This window comes from Schistosoma haematobium, chromosome 4, assembly GCF_000699445.3.
Source record: "Schistosoma haematobium chromosome 4, whole genome shotgun sequence".
NCBI classification, from domain to species: Eukaryota; Metazoa; Platyhelminthes; class Trematoda; order Strigeidida; family Schistosomatidae; genus Schistosoma; species Schistosoma haematobium.
Genome location: NC_067199.1, coordinates 13,704,683 through 13,725,510, shown reverse-complemented (window position 1 = coordinate 13,725,510; position 20,828 = coordinate 13,704,683). Strand labels below are relative to the sequence as shown.

Genomic DNA, 20,828 nt, shown 5'->3' with positions numbered 1-20,828 from the left:
ACTGGAAAGGTTTTCCCAGGATAGTGTTCGGTTGAGAATGCTAGTGGGCGGCCTATGCTTCTCCACGAGAGGTAACAGACGTAAACAAATAAGTATAATGAATTTGAAAACCTGTTGATATTTCACAGAATCATTCAAATTAAGAGCTGTTTCAATCATTTGACAGAACGTTAAAAAATGAGTTAGTTATTAAAAGACTTCAGTTGTTCACTAACAAATTTTAGTAAAAATATTTGTTTCTGTTGACAATGTAAACTTTTGAGTTCTTTTTGTAATTTATGTCGAGGAACAAATTTGTTTCCATGACCACAAGTACGTAGTAAATTAATTACCTTAACAAAACCTTTAGTTACAAGTGTAAGTAAAGTTGAATTACGGCCAAAAAGCGTAATTCAAGACGTAAGTTTCATTCTATTTGAGATTTGTCATTTGAGTGTACTTTGATCTCAATGACTGATATTTACACTGGAATTTAAATTCAACATCTACCTCAAATGCTAACATTTTGTACACTGAACTGCTAAGTTTAAATATGCCATTGATTGTTTCGTTCACCAATGATAATACTTGGAGAGAATTGTCTAATGCTCAAAGATTTACATATTTTGTTGAGACTTAAATTAATGAGGTAATATATCTTTTTTTAATTGTTAGATAATTTTGTATAATTTTCTTTATTATGACAATCCAGGTTTTTTCACTTTATTGTAGATCATTTTATCGCCAATTCATGGCTGTCGTGAATTATATTTGCTGAGAATGGTTAAAATCTATTGAATTCATTTAATCTTTAGACGAAATTCATCCAATCTTCAAAAGAAAAAAAGCGGAAGTGTACTATGCTCATAGAAATTGGGAATGATAGGGTAGTCCCTGATTATATTGTCCAAAACGATAACGAAATCTTTGCAGTTGAACCGTCTAGCTTAGAGAACATGAAAAACATTGAATTCGTGTTTAAATGAGGAAGATATTTTTCATTAGAACAACTGATTTACGGCAATTGTTTAGTCCGAAGGTAATTTTGTATTATGTACTTAATTATTTATCTATCAATATGAATTATTTAACGAGAATGATGAAAAATTTATTTTAAGTAAAGAACTGTTGAATATTGAAAATAATAAGTGACAACTGTTCAGTTTTAGTTTGAAATCCCTCAGTGGTAAGTAACCGTATCCGTTCAATGAATTAAAACAACATTTGACTTTTGCGATGAATTATGTACCTTTAAATTATTCAGTCGGAATCTTATAGACAATAGCTACAAATTCAGTCATTTTACAATATAATACATCGTCCATTCAATTCAACAAGTATACCACATACTATGATTACTTACTTAGTCAATAGTAAATTCATTGTACTTTCATTGGATTGAACAAACTAATGAGATTTAATTACTACACATATGAAAGTAATTAAAAGTAAAAAAATTTATTCTGAAACCTTGTTTTTGGTATGATGATGTGAAATTGAAAAAAGGAACGAACAATCTATTAGTGAGATGACAAAAATAAACACTAATGCTGATCAGTCGAATCTCATGAACCTGGGTTTTGTGCCAGTTGATTCATACTGAAAAGGGGTATCTGCAGTTTTGAGAAAACCAATGTCACCAATATTAGAGAACGATATGTTACAACCAAATAGTACTAGCACTAAAATAGTGATAATTATTTTGGTTGAATTCATTAGTCAATATAATCTAGACCACCATTGAAAAAATGGAGGCATCGGACGTCCGTTTCGTCCTAGTATGGGACCCATCAGCAGTGCACACCCACGATCCCGCATCGCGAGATTCAAACCCAGCGTCTATCAGTCTCGCGCGCGAGCGCTTAACCATTAGACCACTAAGCCGACATCCAACGGTGTTAATGTCTAACTTCAACCAATACACGAAGTTGCGCCACTGTACAGCATTTTCTTCAGTGAGCTGATATCTCACAACAGTCCTGGTTGAACTCCACTGGTAACGGCTTCTCACTAGAACTCCAGGAAATGCCTCTTGAAATCACCCGCTAGTGAGCATATGCTTATTATCAGAAAGGATTTTGTGGAGAATTTTTTGGAAATTTCAATAGTTAAAGTCATGAGTCAATTGAAGCTAGACCATCATGGAAAACCTGGAAGCATTGGATGGCCGTTTCGTCTTAGTATGGGACTCCTCAGCAGTGCACATTCACGATCCCACTCCCCGCGAGCTTCGAAACCGGGACCTCCGGTCTCGCGCGTGAACGCTTAACCCCTAGACCACTGAGTTGGTATTCAACGGTGTTAATGTCTAATTTCAACCAATCCACGAAATTTAGCGATCATCTTTCATTGTACTGAGGTAAATACCTGTCTCTATCCAACATGGATTAGTAACCATTGTATCTTGATTTCGTTCCTATCAAATATTATTTTAGCTGATAATTAAAAAAAACTTTTTCCTAGAGCTTACGTTTATGATATTGTGAGTAGAATACAAGTATACAACAAGTTGATAGAATATATATATTGTATGCATCTAACTAATTTCTACCCCTTTTTTTCTATGATACAGAATTGAAGAAAATCTGTGTTTAAATATATATATGATTTAAGGCTTGTCTTCATTCTGATTGGTTAAATTATTTAGATAGTCAGACAAACATGTAAATGAAGCGAACCAACAGTGTTTGTCTGCGTTCTTGAAATTTACACATCTGCCATAGATTTCACTCTTTTTATGCATAGAATTATTGAAGAAAGTATTACACTAGAGAGAACGAAACACCAACGATAATAATAATAAAGAATATTTTACAGTTACCCCTTTGATTATGATTCTTTTTAGTTAAAAAAAAATCATAACAACAATAATAATAGTATGATTGTAACCTATACCAAAGAATCTGTTCATATGCCTATGGTATTACTCGATATTCATTACCGATTTTCCAGTTGAAATTAGACATTTTTATTTTAAAACTCTTTACCGATAAATTTATGTCATTCATTCGGTTAGTTTGTTTGTTTTTTGTTCTTGTTTATCACACGAAAAATATTTTACAAATGTCACATTATTATTAATAATAATACTACTACTAATAATAATAATGGTAGTACTATCATTATTATTACTAAAAATTATTCATCTTATGGTAGTGACCGCCTGAGTAATACCATTATTAATAATAATAATAATCTTTTATACATTAAAATATTTCATTGTCTAAAGGAAATACTTTATGATCTGACAACAGAAAAATCAAGTTCTGATCATTATCATTATTAACATTCCTACAACTGTTGATAGCAACAACAACAGCAACAACAATAAAACAGAAATTTTCTATGAATTTACACAGTGCTTTTTGCTTTTGAAAAAAATCTAACAGAGTATATGTGTACAATAAATTGTAAAACAAATGTGTATATGATCTACTGAACATTTATTGAAATATATATATATATATATATATATATATATATATATATATGATTAACCATTAATCATTTGGGTTTTTTGAAATATCCTGTATCTGTCTCTGTTTCCTTGCTACTATTCTCTTTGGATATACAAACCTATATATATATATATATATATATATATATATATATATATATATATGTATGCATAAATGTCTGTGCGTTTTTCGCTCTTGTGCCTACTCTATTCTAATTCAACAATCCTATTATAGAGGAAATATTATCAATTTACATACTTAAGTATCATTCATAATTATTTTGTAATCAACTATAAATATAATTGTGAACTATTTACCTAACGGAGGAGAAAAGTGTGCACACACAACAACAACAACAAAAATTATTCATTCCTATTCGTCACTCGTCAAAATTCTCACTATACACCTAGACACACATACAAAATATATACATTTGTATCTAAACGTACAACAATAAAATATCTAAACATTTACTTACAATAAATAATTTATAAGAAGTCAATATTCATCTCAAATTGTAAATTAACAGAAATAATAAATTCTTTATACAATTAAAAAAATTTTATTCAGTGGACTTAATTTACCATTATCATCAAATGAGTGTTCTACTCAGTATGCAAAATTCGCAAACGATTGCAAATTTACCCAAACATGCGATTGGTTCTAATTATCCAACAAGAATAAATAATCTTTCAAATATTATTATTAGTAATAGGGGTAATGTTGGATGTAGTGGTGGGGATGATGATGATGATGATGACGATGATGATGAATGTAACAGGGGTAATCATGTATCAGTTTCTAGTTATTCTTTACTTCCATCAGGGAATGATTTCACACAGATACCATCCAGTAATAATCAATATGTTGATGCATATATGCGGCATATAACAAAGTCAACAAGAACAATTACAACAACAGGGATCTTAGGTTCAGTGAATAATGTTATAACACAATCCCAACAGCGCCAACCCCCTCCTTCTCTGCCACTACCACCGTCGCAAAAACAATATCTTAAAGTATCATCTACTTCAGCGTTAACCCAAACATCTCATTCATTATCAGATAACCAAAGATCAACACTGGAATTAAATTCCCAATTTCAAACAGAACAGAACAATCGATTGGTCTTGCTTAAGACAAAATCAGAAAATGTATGTGATATTATTGATGATAATTTGCAAACTGTGGAAGATTCGGATTCATTGGACATTGAACTGACAGTAAATAGTAATAATAATAGTAATATTAATAATAGCCGTTCGCACCAGTCATCATCGTCAATTTCTCAACAATCATCGGTTCAAACACGACAACAGAGACAACACAGTTTTTCTGAATATCATCCACATCATCATTATCAACAGGAAATGTTGAATTCATGCTCAAATTCAATGGATTTATTTAATAATTCCAATGTAGAAAATGTTGTATGTCTTTCAAATCATTCACATTTTATTCAAACAAATCGAGGAAACACTGAAGATTATGAATTTGATGCCATGAATGAAGTGACTATGATGCATGGTGCAAATTTTCATTCACAAATACAACAAACACAACATAATGATGAACACCCTCATTCACGCCATCATCAACATGATTTTTATCAATTTCCAAATAATTCATGGAAATATCTTAACTCTAAACAGTCTTCTGTTACAATCACTAATCAAAGTAATAATAATAATGTTGATAATGATTTACTTAATAAATTTAATATGTCTACAAATTCAGTTGTATCAACAAGAGAAAATTGTAATACTACTACTACTCCTATTAGTGCTACTAATACTACTATTGATAATATGAGTAGTAATGATAGTAATCATGATGATCCACTTGTTACTAATCATGCTTTTACAACATCCCATTCTATTCGTAATTATCCCTCATTTACTAATAATAACATTCCAACAGGACAACTATTAGATTCAACATCATGTTATCATGTATTATCAACGAAATTATCATCATCAGCATCGTTATCATCCACATCATCATCGTGTACATCACCATTAACATCAAGAATTAATAGTACATTGGTGATGCCAATTATTAATCAACATACATTACATAATTTGCAACAATTACATAAAAATGAACGTTTATCAAATAAATATTCTAATCAAACAACAATGAATATTAATAGTAATAATAATAATAGTAATAATAATCGTCAACCAAATATCACTGTAATTTATCCATGGATGAAACGTGTACATTCAAAGGGTAAGTAATTAATTAAAAATTAATCTTCATTCATTTATATAATAATTTAGCATTTTAAAAATAATGGAAGGAGGTTAAGAAATGTATCACAGATAATGTTGTTTTCATTGTTAAACATGAAAGTTTATTCTGAGTCATTATTGTTAAGCTTCAAGCTATCATTATTTTTACCTGGTAGTAATCAATCTCGAGAGAGAATTTCTGCAATATTAACGAACCATATTGGGTATAAGGAATATATCAATAAAAGTGATATGGCAAATCAATTAATTATAAATATAAACGATTTGATACAATGTTGGTAATTTGAGGGTTATAATCCTGTGAGACCTGAAGGTTGATCCTTTATAGGGCTATGAAGAATCTCGTTCTAAGACGAAACATTTGATCAGTGATTCCCAGTCTTCAGTGGTCGTCTAGTCGAAGGTATTTTGTAATGTAAGATAACATGAAATAATTATTCATTCCTTACCAGTTCTCAATAATCCTCCAAATGATATATATATATATATATATATATATATATATATATATATATATATACATCATATCGCATTATTAAATCAAATTAGGATAAAAATTCAACATAATATTGATCTTCCTAGAAATTTTTCTTTAAGTAAACTGGGATTAAATGTGAACAAGTTCATGTCTCTCTGAAATGTTCATGAAATCAATAGTAGTTTGAATAAGACTAAGAGAAAAAAAGGGGAGAAAAATGTTGTTAAAATATATTTATGATTTAAGTTTTCATTCGTAAAATTGTATCATCATAATAAGTATGATTGAAGTTAGAAATTATACGGTCTTTATAAGATCTTAAATGTCCTATGCTTGATTTATTATGAGATTGTAAGTGAGCACTGTTGTTTACTTAGTTTATTAATTAAAAAAAAAACTATCCAGTATGTCCTTAGCTTCTAGTGGTAACCATGTTAATATATAATTTTGATTATAACCAAATTTAATTTAAAATTTATATTCATACATAATGTAATACCTTTATTATGAGACTACTAAGTTTGTATGAAAGGATTGTTATAAAAATTGGATAAAGATTATTAATTATAAGAAAGAAATTAATTGTATGATAAGTCAATTGATCATTCATAATTAATATAGAGTCTAGTACATATATAAGTCAACTTATACTGTCATACCGTACTAACATGATAAGGCCAAAATAACAAAATGAATAGTGAATGAGTTGAAATAATAGTAGTATTATTGATAATGAAAAAAAAAACACATTAAGAATCCACTTTGAGAAGACAAAATAAAATAGTATTTGTAAAGAACTACCGATATTTAAAATCTAGAAGTAGATAAAGTACAAGTTCATCTGTGTTACTGTGACCAATTTTGAACTCTACCAATTATGTCTCTAACCACTGATTATAGTTATTAAGCATACCACAAGTAAGTAGTCTTTACATTCAACATTGGTTTAATTCAACAGTTAGGGATTTCATGAAATGATCCCATATATATTTGTTTGGAACTGTACAATACTAAGAATGAAACTATTTAAAAATCATTTTAGTAGAATGATTCTCCTTTGTTTCGTTTTTCAGTTCAACAATTTGATTTATTCAAATATTGCATTTTTTTGACTTCTTACAAAAGGCACATGTATATACTAGTATGCATAAATCTAAAACTGTATGACTAACTTTTATATTCAATCCTTTTTTTTAAAGACTTAAATGTTTAATTATCAATTTGGTTGGTTGTAAAGAAAAGGTGTAAGACCTAGAAATTATAAAACAAACAAATAATAAGTAAATCAATAAGTTTGACATCACCAGTGAGTGTTATCTGCCTCATTAGGAGACCTGAACTCTTGTAATCATTGTCATATGTGGTGACAAGTATTGTACTGTTAGGAACAACTACAAACAATAACAAAATAGTTGCTCATTTCTCTTTTTTTTGTTTTTCATTAGTTCTCCAATTGATGTTCATTGAATGCAGAAAACTGTCTATTAAATTGTTAATAAATATTCTACTAATCATCTTAACTATTTACTTTTTTTATTGACTCCTGTTACCCCCATCTTAACTAATTTCTAGTTAATTCTTATCATAAACTTGCGGGTTATTTAAACAAAACTTTAAAAGGTTTATATGTTAATAGAATGGTATTAGAAATTTCAATCGTCTCAATTTAAACATCACTTATTCACACAGTAAGTCACTTATATTCAGATTTAGAAGATATCACTATTGGAAATTTGGTTGTAAAATTTTAAAAAAAATCTAAATATGAAGCGTGATTTGAGAAATATATGTAACTTCATACCTGTGAAGAAGTTAATAGGTTCTCTTAACTTATATGAACTCTTAAAATCCTATACAATTATTATGCAACCCATCTTATGAGTTTTTCTTTAATTCTAGGAATCTTATGTAGACCATTCATAACCTCTAAAATTGTTACATAATCTATCTTATCTGTTTCCTGACCTCACTTAATTGATACATCATTCATCCCTTATGTTTTTGGGATTCCAACATCAAACGATCTCCATCCTGTTCCTTCATATATATAGTTATTGTTGATAACCTTTGTTATTCCAATTCCTTTCATTCGTCTATATCAATTGTTTCACACTATATCTTACCTCAGTGTCTACTTACAGTACATATATGGTTCTAGGCAGCTGATGAGAAACCACGAAATATAATGAATTCATATTATTCTGCATCTATGTTTGTTCTGGCTTTATTTAAACTCAATATCTTATTGGATAACCCATAGATATTTGAAATACAAGATACTAAGTTTCGAATTTCAATGTGAAACTAGAATGCATGTAAATCTAATGGATGAGTACCAAATAAAATGAAACGATTACATTTCTAGCTACAGTTTGAATATGCTAAAATTTACGTGATTATTAATGAGACTGAAAAAGTGTTAAGTTTAATGTCTGTATAACGTTACTTGATTGTATCTATTTGATTCCCTAAACTTGAAAGAAACTTATCAAAGTTATATTCTCTTGTTTCTAAATACTTGCACATATTAAATTACTGAAGAATCTTTAAGTCAATCTATACACTTTAGTAGAGATTATGAAGTAGACATCAAAGACTATCTAGTCTTCCGTAAGATTATCCAGTCTGAAATAGGAAAATCTAAGATTTATATAACTTAAGGTAGAAGGGATAAACTGATGGCAAATAGAGATTTTATTCACCTCAACTGTTAAAATTATTTTATTATCATAGTTTAAAACACTAAGTGGTCTTATCCAGACCCAAAATGAAAACCTGAAATTATTATATTAACCGAATACGTTAATCTATTTATAGATTTTACTGATGCTTCATGACTCAATACACATCGTTTGTATTACTGAAGAGATGTGAATACAACTCGATTTTACACTGGAATGATTTAAAAGGATATTATACTGAGTAGAGTAGACAATAGAGACAGGTATCTACCTCAGTATAGTGGGAGATGGTCGCGCAACTTCGTGGATTGGCTGAGGTTAGACATTAACACCGTTGGATGCCGACTCAGTGGTCAAGGGGCTAAGCGTCCGCGCGCGAGGTCGAAGGTCCCGGGTTCAAATCCCGCGAGCGGGATCGTGGATGTGCATTGCCGAGGAGTCCCACAGCAGGACGAAACGGCCATCCAGTGCTTCCAGGTCTTCAATCGTGGTCTAAAATCAATCGGTTCATTATCTCAATCAAAAACTTAATAATCTCTACAACCCCATGCTGATTATACTGAGTAAATATAATACTGAATTTATGCACACGAATTATATCATGCATAATAAAAACCCTAGGAGTATTTCATTGATTTATAATAACTGTTATACAAAGCAAATAACACACTGAATTTAAGTATGATCTCAAGTCTTAATTCAATTTAGACACTTCTATTTTTATCTGATTACATAAGAACAGGATTTCTGTAGGGGTTCTGACTTCTTGCATTATGTTTTTTCGTATATTTGCAAAATATTTGACATAAGAATTTAATCATGATTAAATATTAGTTTGATTCTTAGAAAAGACATTTAAATTATTGCACACGATATTTCTGATAAATATGTTGTAGTGTCAAAACAACAATTATTAGGAAATGACCAGCTATCGTCATCAGTGGAGGTTAGACATGTCAGGAGTGATGACGTTATCACCACTAGTACTGGTTAGTTGTCGTGCTATACAGTTGTAGTTAAAAACATATAGCACTAAATCCCGACTCAGCGGTTTTAATAGTCAATCATTCCTCGCTAGCCCCAGAGATCCTGGGTTTAATTGTTGACGAGATCATTGGCATACATTTCTAAGGAGTTCTCTACCAGTAAGAAACATTTGTCCAGTGCTTCCTATTTTTCAGTGGTTTTTCAAATAAGATCAATCCATGATGATCAATCTACACGTATTTAACCAGTCAGTTTATAGAGAATATTTCAAATGTATAGAAATGATATCGTCATGAACTGATACAAACAGTAAGCACTGTTAAGTTATTTTTACTTCAATTAAAACTAATCAGCAACCGAAAACTTTCTACTCCATTCCTGCGGTTAATATTTTTCGACTGATAGTCTACATTTCCAACTTCAACTGATTTGTTATATTACGATAAAACAAATATTTAATTTGCATTTCTCTGTTCTTTATAACTACTTCCCACTACAAAATATTCATGTTTCATTTTAGGAACTTCAAGGTGTAAATATCTCAGTTGAGTTAAGTGATATTTAAAGAAATCAATTAATCCAGTATCCATTATACTACATCTTTCATTTATTTCAACTTCAGAAGTACATTTATAAACATACTACTACTACTACTAATAATAATAATACTAATATGCTAACTAAGTTTTCAGTTAAGAAAATTACCACTTACATGTGTTTTATATTATTATAACAAACATATTATTATCATATAGTGTGATTAGATAAAGAAATGATTTTCATACATTTTTTGAACAAAACATAACAATAGATAATGATGGTTTTTTAGTGCCCCGAGATCTGACTCCGTTTGGATCGTATGACGATGTTTATTGACATACGCATGTCATGAATCTTCGAATATAACCATCGACTTAAATTGTGTTAGTGAATAATGGAATTAAATAAGTCAAATACGAGAATGGATGTTTGAATACGTCTATTTTGTATAATCGTTGGTCGGAAAGCGAAACAAAACAAAATGACGCGCGACGGAGAAGGTGTAGTGAGCCAACTCAATTTAATCAAGCGTGAATCGATATTTATAGTCAGACAAAAATAAGTTAGAGACATGTAATGAATAGGATAAAAAGAGCACACACAAATGCTCATATAAAAACAATCAACGTTGATAAGCGAATAAATGACAAGATCAAAATATGAATAAAAAAGAATGAATAGATTGGCCTGTCCGGAAGCTAGAATAAGCTATGTGGACTTAATATAGCAACCGACACTACAGTCTACTACATAAAATATTAGACTTTGAATCACTCTATTACAAATTCAAATTCAATTGTAAATTACTTGATATCACTAGTTCAAGGCTCAAGTACAATAATCATGACAGGTTCGTGAAATTTCTTTTTTATTACTGAGGTTAAGATTATGAGCAACGTTTGTACTATTTAATAAATTTACTTCATCTATTACTTTCGACTGTTTCTGTCCATTTTAATGGGTTGTTGTTGTTTAGTAATAAATGGTAGAGTAATTTTTATTGAAAACTATATCTTTCATTATATTTGTGTTTTTCATTCATAAAAGACAGTTGTCATTAACCCTAACAATTACATATCGATATATAACAATTGCTTATTAGATGAAGATAAAAATGATCAAAAGTGTTGGATACAATATATTTAATAAAACACTGAAAACATTACTGATAACATTAGTCCTCAAATCATTTTAATTCTAATGAGAATTACTCAAGTAGTTTTCTTATTTTCATCAACATAATCAATCATTATGATTGAATTTATTTAAATGTTACACGTTGCATATCATTTTTTATTTTTAATAACTCCCATTTTCAAAATTTAAGTCACATAGTGATCTTAGCTAGATTACTATTGAAAGCTTGGAAGCATTAGATAGAAGTACTTTCTTTTTATATCCAGTTGTTTTAATACTATCCATATCACGTATAATAATTACTAATTACAAATGAAAGAATATAGTGTAGATAAAGTGAAATGATTTCAAATCAGTGTAGTCAGCTTACAACAGGGTATACACAATTGTTTTTAATCACATATTAACTTATCAGAATATTTATTCTAAACAGGAGATCAAATTGAGACTGATAATGGTATATAAATAACGACAAAGGTTAATAAGGGGAGGGAGATATAAAGAATAAAAGTCAAAATCAATATTACCAGGGTAAGAGTAGTCGAAAGTACAAATCGTTATTTATCATGTCCAATGGAGGTCCAAGTTTTTGTATACCTAGAATTTTAACAAATCTATATATTTATCCTTGACTAATTCTAAACACAAAATTACAGTTGTGATGGTTAGAACAATCAGTCCTTTGACCCCATTAACAACAAAAACGTTGAATGGACATCCATTTAGTCTAAATGTATTATTATTATTATTATTATTACCAGAGATTAATTGCTTTTTTTGTGGATTATAATCGAAAAAATGAACGGTTCTAAGTTAGAACACCATTGAAAAACTGGAAGTAATGTATAGTCGTTTCTTCCTACTATGGGACTTAGAAGTGCTCATCCACGATTCCGCAAGCGGAAATCAATCCAGGACCTCAAATCTTGCACGAGCACGCTGAACCTCGAAATTACTGAATCGATACCCAACAGTCTAACCTCAATCAATCCACGATACTGTGTAACCATCTTTCAATGCCTCACACCCGACACGGTTAGCTCCACTGGTAACGGCCTTTCACTAGAAATCCATTTTCGGTTCTTGCATGCGGCGATATGGATGCACACTGCCAATGAAATCCATATTGTGACGAAACAGCCATCCAGTACTTTCAGGGTTTCAATAGTTGTCTAACTAAGATCGATTTTTGATTTCAATGAAATTTAACAATCAATATTATTCATTCTTAAAAACAACTGCAAATTCAATGATTTTTATGTAACTCGGGATTTAATTTTGTCTTTGATGTATGCTAACAGTTAATATCATTATAAGTGAGGGTTTAAGTTATTCTGTTGTCTGTATCTGGGATTGAATTTCGATCATTCTTTATTGGCATATCGTCATCCTGTAAATATTACCTTGATATAACTATTTCCGTTACAAGCTATATAAAACATATCAATTGTTGTTAGCAGGGAAATTTGTGATACGCGAATGAAATATAATTCCTGGATTCCTCTGATAGCCACAATCCATCTCTTCTCAACATATAATTTCAATGTTAAGGTCAAATGAATTTTTCTGTTGCAATATAAACTATCAAGCTTTAAATATAAATATAGTTAAACACAAATTCATATCATTCTGATAATTGTTGAAAATGGTGAAATAATACAGTATTGATGGGTGTTTTCTCTAGTTTAAAACTTCTGTGTAGTACTGTATAATGTTTTCTCTTGAGATTTGTCAGTTTACTGACATCGAATACTTCTTCAATCAGCTTAATATGAAGTACTCATTGATTATGGTTGTGTAATTGTTTTGATTTAATGATAATTATACAAAAGATAAGCATATAAAATTATCCTAATGTAGAGAAAATCATTTATATACTCCTCATTAATATTTACCTTTGTATGACTTTCAATGGTCTAACTTACACAAATTTTACGAAAAAAGATTCAATCCTTTCAAACTAACTAACTGACATTTTATGGATCGCAGATTTGAAGTAGAACAATATAGTTTCTAAAATGATTCACAAATAAAATTAAAGTCTAACTAATAGCAGAATAATTAATAAATAAATTCTGAGTTACTATCCGATCTCCCTGATGAGTTAATTACAAAACCCAACTATCGACCATTACCATTGATTAATAGTCACAGTCCAATTTTTTCCATAATTCCAGTTTTTGTAGATCTAGTTACATTGAACGTAAGATTAAGTAAGCTCTTTACCGTATTCTTAAATATCCCTTCTCTTAGTTGAATACAGGGCAGACAATATCATCTGGACAAAAACTAGTAACAAATTGATTTAAAAGTAGCTTTGGAAATTAACTACCATATTTCATTCAGCCATCCACAAAATTCAGGATTTCTCTTACTAACGTGTAGAATATTTTGCTGAAGTTCATGCGATTGTCTTAAACAATGATTGGATACGTTATGTGACATGGCTGAATACCGATTGCAAAGAATCAGATCCATTCAGTTTTTTCTTGGCTTAGATCCTGAATTTTAATACCCCTTATTCCAGGAATTTATTCTTTCTTTTCGAATCATATTCACTAGGTCTAAACTCTTAACTGTTATTGATATTATTGCGAATTCTATTACTTTGATATCCATCACGACGATTTTATCCTGCTATACTGATATAGTGTGGCAACTTGGTCAGATAAACATTTGGACTGACTCAAGACTTGATATTTAAACTACAGAAAAACTATAAGAATCCATATAAATAAGTTCAATATTTATGCATCTAGGAGACAGTTTCATGTGACTTCTTCCGTCACCAGCACCCTTTATAATCTATAATTAGCTTACTCCTCAAAAATAACACAACCTATTTTCAAATACTTCTAATTAACAATCATTTAACGAATATTGATTTTGTTATCAATTGTCAAACTTATCTATAAATGTATAACTATAGTCTTTGCTTTCTCAAAGTACTTTTCTTCGAAGAAATTAATGTATTAACCATTGGCTTGTTTAACAGGTTTAGATTACCAGACTTGACTTTCAGTCATATGGTAACTGTGATGGGTAATAATATTATCTTTTTGCCCAAACCGAATCAGGTGATGGGAGATGGGTTCAAATATACAACTTAGTGGTTGAAAGTCAAACGTTTTAGTCACTGAACCATAGCTTTGAAAATCGGTCTTTCAAACAAGAAAACTGTTCAACGATTTCGATTACCATTTTCATTATATATATACTGTAGTGAGCGAGAATTCAAGTGGGAAAAACCAATTTATTTTTAAAACAAAATGATAGAATATTTCGTAAAATATGAGAACCATACATTAAATACTTCATTTGCAACTCTTCCATCAACTTTCCTTCACATTCTGTATGATATTTCCAGTTCACAATTCCTTGCTGTTTTATTCAACTCAATCTTCTTAGCCTTCTACTGCCATGCATTTCACTTCTAATTGATGTTACATACTACTTATTTCGAAAGACATAAGTAGCATACACCATAGGTATATTCGTTCCAGATAAGCCCGAAATCTCTAAAGTCACCTTCTACTTGGTTAAATATGATGAATTTTGTTTTTGCACAAAACAATTTTCCCATTAATATTTTAATGACTCCCATCTAAAAAAAATTGTAGAAAAATTTCTTCATTATCAAACACCATGTTTAATACTTTCATATCACAACTCCTTAAACATTGAAAAAGTTCGTGACAAAACCGTAAAATTTTAAATGAGAGTAAAGAATATAATGAAGGCAGTTTTTTGTTCTTCAATAAACTAATTTCCTCTAATTGTGTATCAATCAATTAGTAGTCTATTTAATTCGTTCGTGATGAACAATCCATATTTAATTTCCGTTATACTTATTATGAATATTTCATCAGATGAAATATCTATGAGAGTTCGTTTTGTTTTTTTCGCATTACTTTGTATTTTTATTAAATTAAAAAAATAAATATTTAATCAAAAATGACACTTGGTTCCTTTAGAATCCCTTTATTTATTTTGTTCTGTGTTGATAACTATGCAAAGGATGCCTGTTCATTCAGACAAAAATTCTTCTGGTAGATTATGCATATCTATTGAATTGTTTATTTTTTGTTGTTGTAAATAATAAATAAATTTATACGTTGTAATTCTGATCTAAACATATGCTCACTAGTGACTGGCTTCAGAAAGGTATTTCCTGGAGTTCTAGTGAGAAGCAGTGATCAATGGAATTCAGCTGGGTCTTTTGTGAGATAGTAACTCACTGATGACAATGGTGGATGTGTCGCTCAATTTTATGGATTAGTTGAGGTCAGACATTAACACCAATGAATGCCGGCTTAGTGGTCTAGTGGTTAAGCGCTCGCGCGCGAGACCGATAGGTCCTGGGTTCGAATCTCGCGATGCGGGATCACGGATGCGCACTGCTGAGGAGTTCCACAATAGGACGAAAAGGCCGTCTAGTGCTTTCAGATTTTCTATGGTGGTCTAACTTTAATTGACTCATAATCTCAACCATTTAAATAATTTTTGACAATGATCTTATTTACTTTAAAGAAAGGTCGATTGATAAAAGTTAATAAGTGTTGATTCAATTTCAAAGTGTTATTAATGAATAAATCCTTAAGTTTAAATTTTTTATTGTGAAGTTGATATGACATGTAAATAATTCAGTGATTATTTTGTTTATTTCTAATATCAGTACTACAGGAAGAAGATAAATGTTTGTATATATTAGTCTTACTATTCGGAGTTAGATCGGTGTCACATAGTGTTAAAATCAATGAAGTTAGCATTAATTTATTTTTGTTACGACTGAGCCATTTTTGACAGTACTAGCAAGGGAACATGTTTGATTTAGGTTTTGTACTAGTCGGTATTCGTCAACAAGGCTTACTTTCTATCTCGAATAAATTTAAGGTCTCTGTGGGACTTGAAATCGAGTCTTAGAAAATTACTTAGAAAACTTGCAGTTTACACTTTATGTTATATTATCACAAATATATTACAAACATTTGAGATATGAATTCTATTATTCAATTAAGAGAATCAGAATTCAGTTAATACCAAAAGATATACGATATTATGATATTGTATATTAGAATGTGACGAATCGGTCTGAACATCACAGTTTAATCGAGTGTTGAGAACAGTCAAAATGGTTCCATGGTTAGTATCTTAGATTACGGTAATAACTGACAAGACAACGATATGTAAGGATAACATCAGACCTTCCATTATTTAAAAAACAGTGCCATGTAGGAATAAATCCGTTAATTACTTCGAAATTGCAAAACAGAAAACAAGTTGCTCAGTGAAATTTGATTATCATTATGATCTGATCATTATGACATCAGTTCTTAACCAATGACATATAGGTTATACAAATGAGCAGATACAGAGGGAAATCGCTCAGTGTTAACGTTTCTGACTATGACAGTGGATGATTTGAGTTCAAATTCATATAGAAAGGAATTTAAATTCACTCACAGTTAGAAGAGCAAAAACACCTTAGAGATTTTCAAGGTAAAAGGATTATATTTAAGTATATATACCAGAGAAGTAGTCAGATTAAGTAGAGGCTACTTGTTGAAGTTTAACAACAAAGCCAATAAAATTACATTCCCTCTTAGTTGCAGCTTATCATTCGGATAAATAATCGTTCACACTAAAGCTTCATATGAGAACTAACACTTCGTATTGATTATTATGAATAATATAATTTTTTTTAATATTACAAACTGTATACACAATATGGTGTATTTACTTGTCAATATGAATAAAATACATGAGAAACTATTCACTTTACCGGAATCTTTCTTTTTATACAACTTTTGTAAACTGTTTAGATGAAATCAATACTCATATTGTAGCATATTGATAAATGTGTAGGTTGTATTTGTCATATATTGATCTCGACATAGTATTCAAAACCAGGAGGTACTGAACAGTTGCTTCTTCCCGGTATGGGACTATTTATTAGTGAGTTTCCAGGATATTCATATGTAGTAGTAAGGACTTAATAATTAGAATCACTGGGTTGACGTTTACTAGTATAATTCCAACTTCAGTTAGTGTTATAATTCAATGGGCATTAAATTTCATTCAATTCAAAATAAGTCAGTTAGAGATCACCAAATAGAATGACAAACAAAGATTATCATGTTGAATCGAAACTTGACTGAATTTATAAGATATAAATTATTGGATTTTGAGTTCATGTTTGAACAGTCTTATGCAATCATATGACTACAATTATGTGGTAAGAAACGATTATTCGGTGGTCGGTAGTAATAGGAAATAGAATAAATACTCTTTTAAAACAGTTCAAAACAACCTCACCCTCCATAATTTATATCACAAAGTGACTTTAGTTAGATAACGATATACATTGTTAAAGAGTTCTATACTAAGATGATACAATCGTCCAGTGCCTTTTGGTTTTCTGCTGTTATCAAAGATCTCTTGAAAATTTCCACAAGCCCATACATCTTAATCTATCAGAACACATATATTGGTTGTATAATATCGATCTTTATGAAAGTAAATTTTTCGATTAATTGGAATTTCCTTTCAAGAGAAACAAATTTCATTCGATTATGAATAATACCAATATTGTTAATTTCTCATGTTGATTTTCGACTAAACACATGAATAAATTAACCTTTCTACAGAAAAAAAAATTACTAGATAAAGTGTCCAAGTAATTTTCTGTTTATCAGTGTATGTGGAAAAGTAATCAAACTAGTCTTGACTACTTGTCGAAAACAAAACACAAAAAAAGAGGAAAATCTGTTTTCTTGTCAATAAAAATTCGTATTAGGAAATAAAAGAATAATGGTATTATCATTGCAAAGAGTAATAATAATAACAATAATAATAATAATCGCACAATCAAAATATGAGCATGACAATATAGTACATAGAATAAAGTTGAATATACTTAAGAAAAATACAGCTTAGTAACAATGATTGTGCATAGTTCTGGTCATTGAATTAAAACACAAATACATAAGTGTATTAGACCTTCTCTCTAATTTCTTTTCCCATTTAACAAGTAGTACTGACTTATCGAAATACCGAATCTTATTTACATGAATTTAATCGGAAAAAACAACGCTGGTCATCGTCATCATCATCTAATCAAAATGATGTGTACACACGTGCGTGTGTATATATGCATTTATGTGTATTTGTATATGTTTAACAAAGATAAAGAATAAAGTGATGAGAAACATTCAAAGGATATCTGACGAAGATTCCTGAAGTCTGTAACAAAAGAAATTTGAATGTCTTATATATGTACTACTACTACTATTACCGCTATACCGCATCAAACACAGGGTAGAGGAACACATATAAACATATACAGAGGTATATACCTAACGAATTCATGACTATGCAGAATCGATAGCTGTGTTTTGATGTTCACACATGCATTTATTATATTCAGTTATCAGCTGATACTGATGTATTTCCCAGAAAATATGAAAATTGATTGCTTATTCATTTATATGTGTGCATGTTGTTTTGAATATGTGCTTTTGTATGCATGTATAGATGTGGAAGGAAACACTAGTTATTCCACAAAGTTTTTGCCACGAAAAACACTAAAAGTCAAAAAAATGTATAAAAATAAGACAAAAATCATCATCATACTGACAAGTATAACATAGCAACAAAAAATAAAGAAAATCAGGTGTTTTCTACTATTTTTATATATTTCTTTTCATCTCCCTATCTTCCACATTCTCTTTGACACACCCACACTTTTATTATTCCAAAGAACCAGAGGGTTCCATCTACTTTAGTAGTATTAATCATTTAATTGTCTACACACACGCACACACACTTCTGATATTCTTTTTCTTTTCATTTGAAGTAGTAACATCATTAGTTTCGTTGATACAATTAAGTTTGTGCTTTAAAAACTTGATCATACTGACGTATGTTACCATTTCCTAATGTAAATTTTCAATAGTCAACAGTGATCAATGTTTTGGTGAAAAATGAATTAAGCATTAAAACAAACAAACAACTATTCACTATTGAATGCAGTTGAAGTCATGTATATTTACGATTAGTTATGTTGATCAATTTCTAGTTTTCATTGAGTAAATCAATTCGAATTTCAACCGATCACAATGCATTTATCATGAAATTGTGAATGTGAATAACACTGCTAAGGAGTCCCACAGTAGGATGAAACGGCCGTCCAGTGCTTCCAGGTTTTCCATGGTGGTCTAGATTTAACTGACTCATGGTCTCAACTATTAAAAAAAGCATTATTTACTGCTTAGATTATAGTTAATGTTAATGATGCATTGATGTTTGAAGTAATAGTTATCTGATACAAATTTAAATGAGAATATCAACTTTTGGATGGTAGTCCATCGATCACCATTCACTAGTTGACTTTATTATTTTTAAAAAACGTTTGACTAAATAACAGTGTTAAACCAGTTCCAGTAGAATACTTTAAGGTCAACAGATTTTGATCAGTTCTTGTATTTTATATTAAAATTAGAGGAAATACAAACTCTCAAAAACATTTATGTGTGCTAGTTACCATGTTTGATTTCTTTTAAAGGGGAAGAATCTTGCAATATTGTATTTCAGCTAACGAATTTTTAAAATTACAAACGTTAGCTATTACATAATTTTGGAAGGAAAATAGACTGGAAAGTTTTGGAACATAAGCAAAAAATTACAAATTTCCATTGATTTATTTCCATTAGTCATCATTGTATTGATTGAGATCATAAATCGATCTATGTTAGACTACCATTAAACACCTGAAAGCACTGGACGGCCGTTTAGTCCTACTAGGTGACTCCTGAGCAGTGTGTATCTACGATTCCAACCACAGGATTCGAATCCAGGAGCTTCGGTCTCGCGCGTGAATGTGTAACCTCTAGAACACAGAGCCGGCATTCATCATTGTATTTATTGAAAAATGAGAAATAATCTTAAATTATTCTTTGCTAATATTTACTTATGTTAATAGTTTTATAATAATAATAGCAAGTGACATCATTCCTTCATTAATATCACTTTCAAATCAGTCTAATACTTGCCAACTCAGTGATGATGTATTATTTAAATCTGTAACAATCAACTGAAACCTAGCTGTTTAGTTAAGAAAATTGTAATTTTAACAATGACTCATCAAATGAAGATCACACACTACGTTACAGAAGTGTAAATCATTGACTCAATTGTATCATACTTGCTGCTGCCTCTAATTGTCGTGATCTCAGTTTGCTGTAGAGTTATGTTTACAGAATCTTGAAGAGTTAAGAAGAAACTCCTGTTTAATGTTTTTTAATACTCAACGGTT

At 30.1% G+C, this 20,828-nt stretch overlaps 1 protein-coding gene across 1 annotated transcript in view; it reads left to right on the top strand.

The window, feature by feature from the left end:
• Positions 1 to 3,930: 3,930 nt before the first annotated feature.
• The window catches only part of HOXC4 (homeobox), a 54,511-nt gene continuing 37,613 nt past the window's right edge, over positions 3,931 to 20,828 (top strand). Inside the window, exon 1 of the mRNA XM_051215725.1 lies at positions 3,931 to 5,669. Coding sequence (XP_051066256.1) covers positions 4,034 to 5,669 — 1,636 coding nt within the window. The 5' untranslated portion in view covers positions 3,931 to 4,033. The remainder of the gene's footprint in view (positions 5,670 to 20,828) is intronic.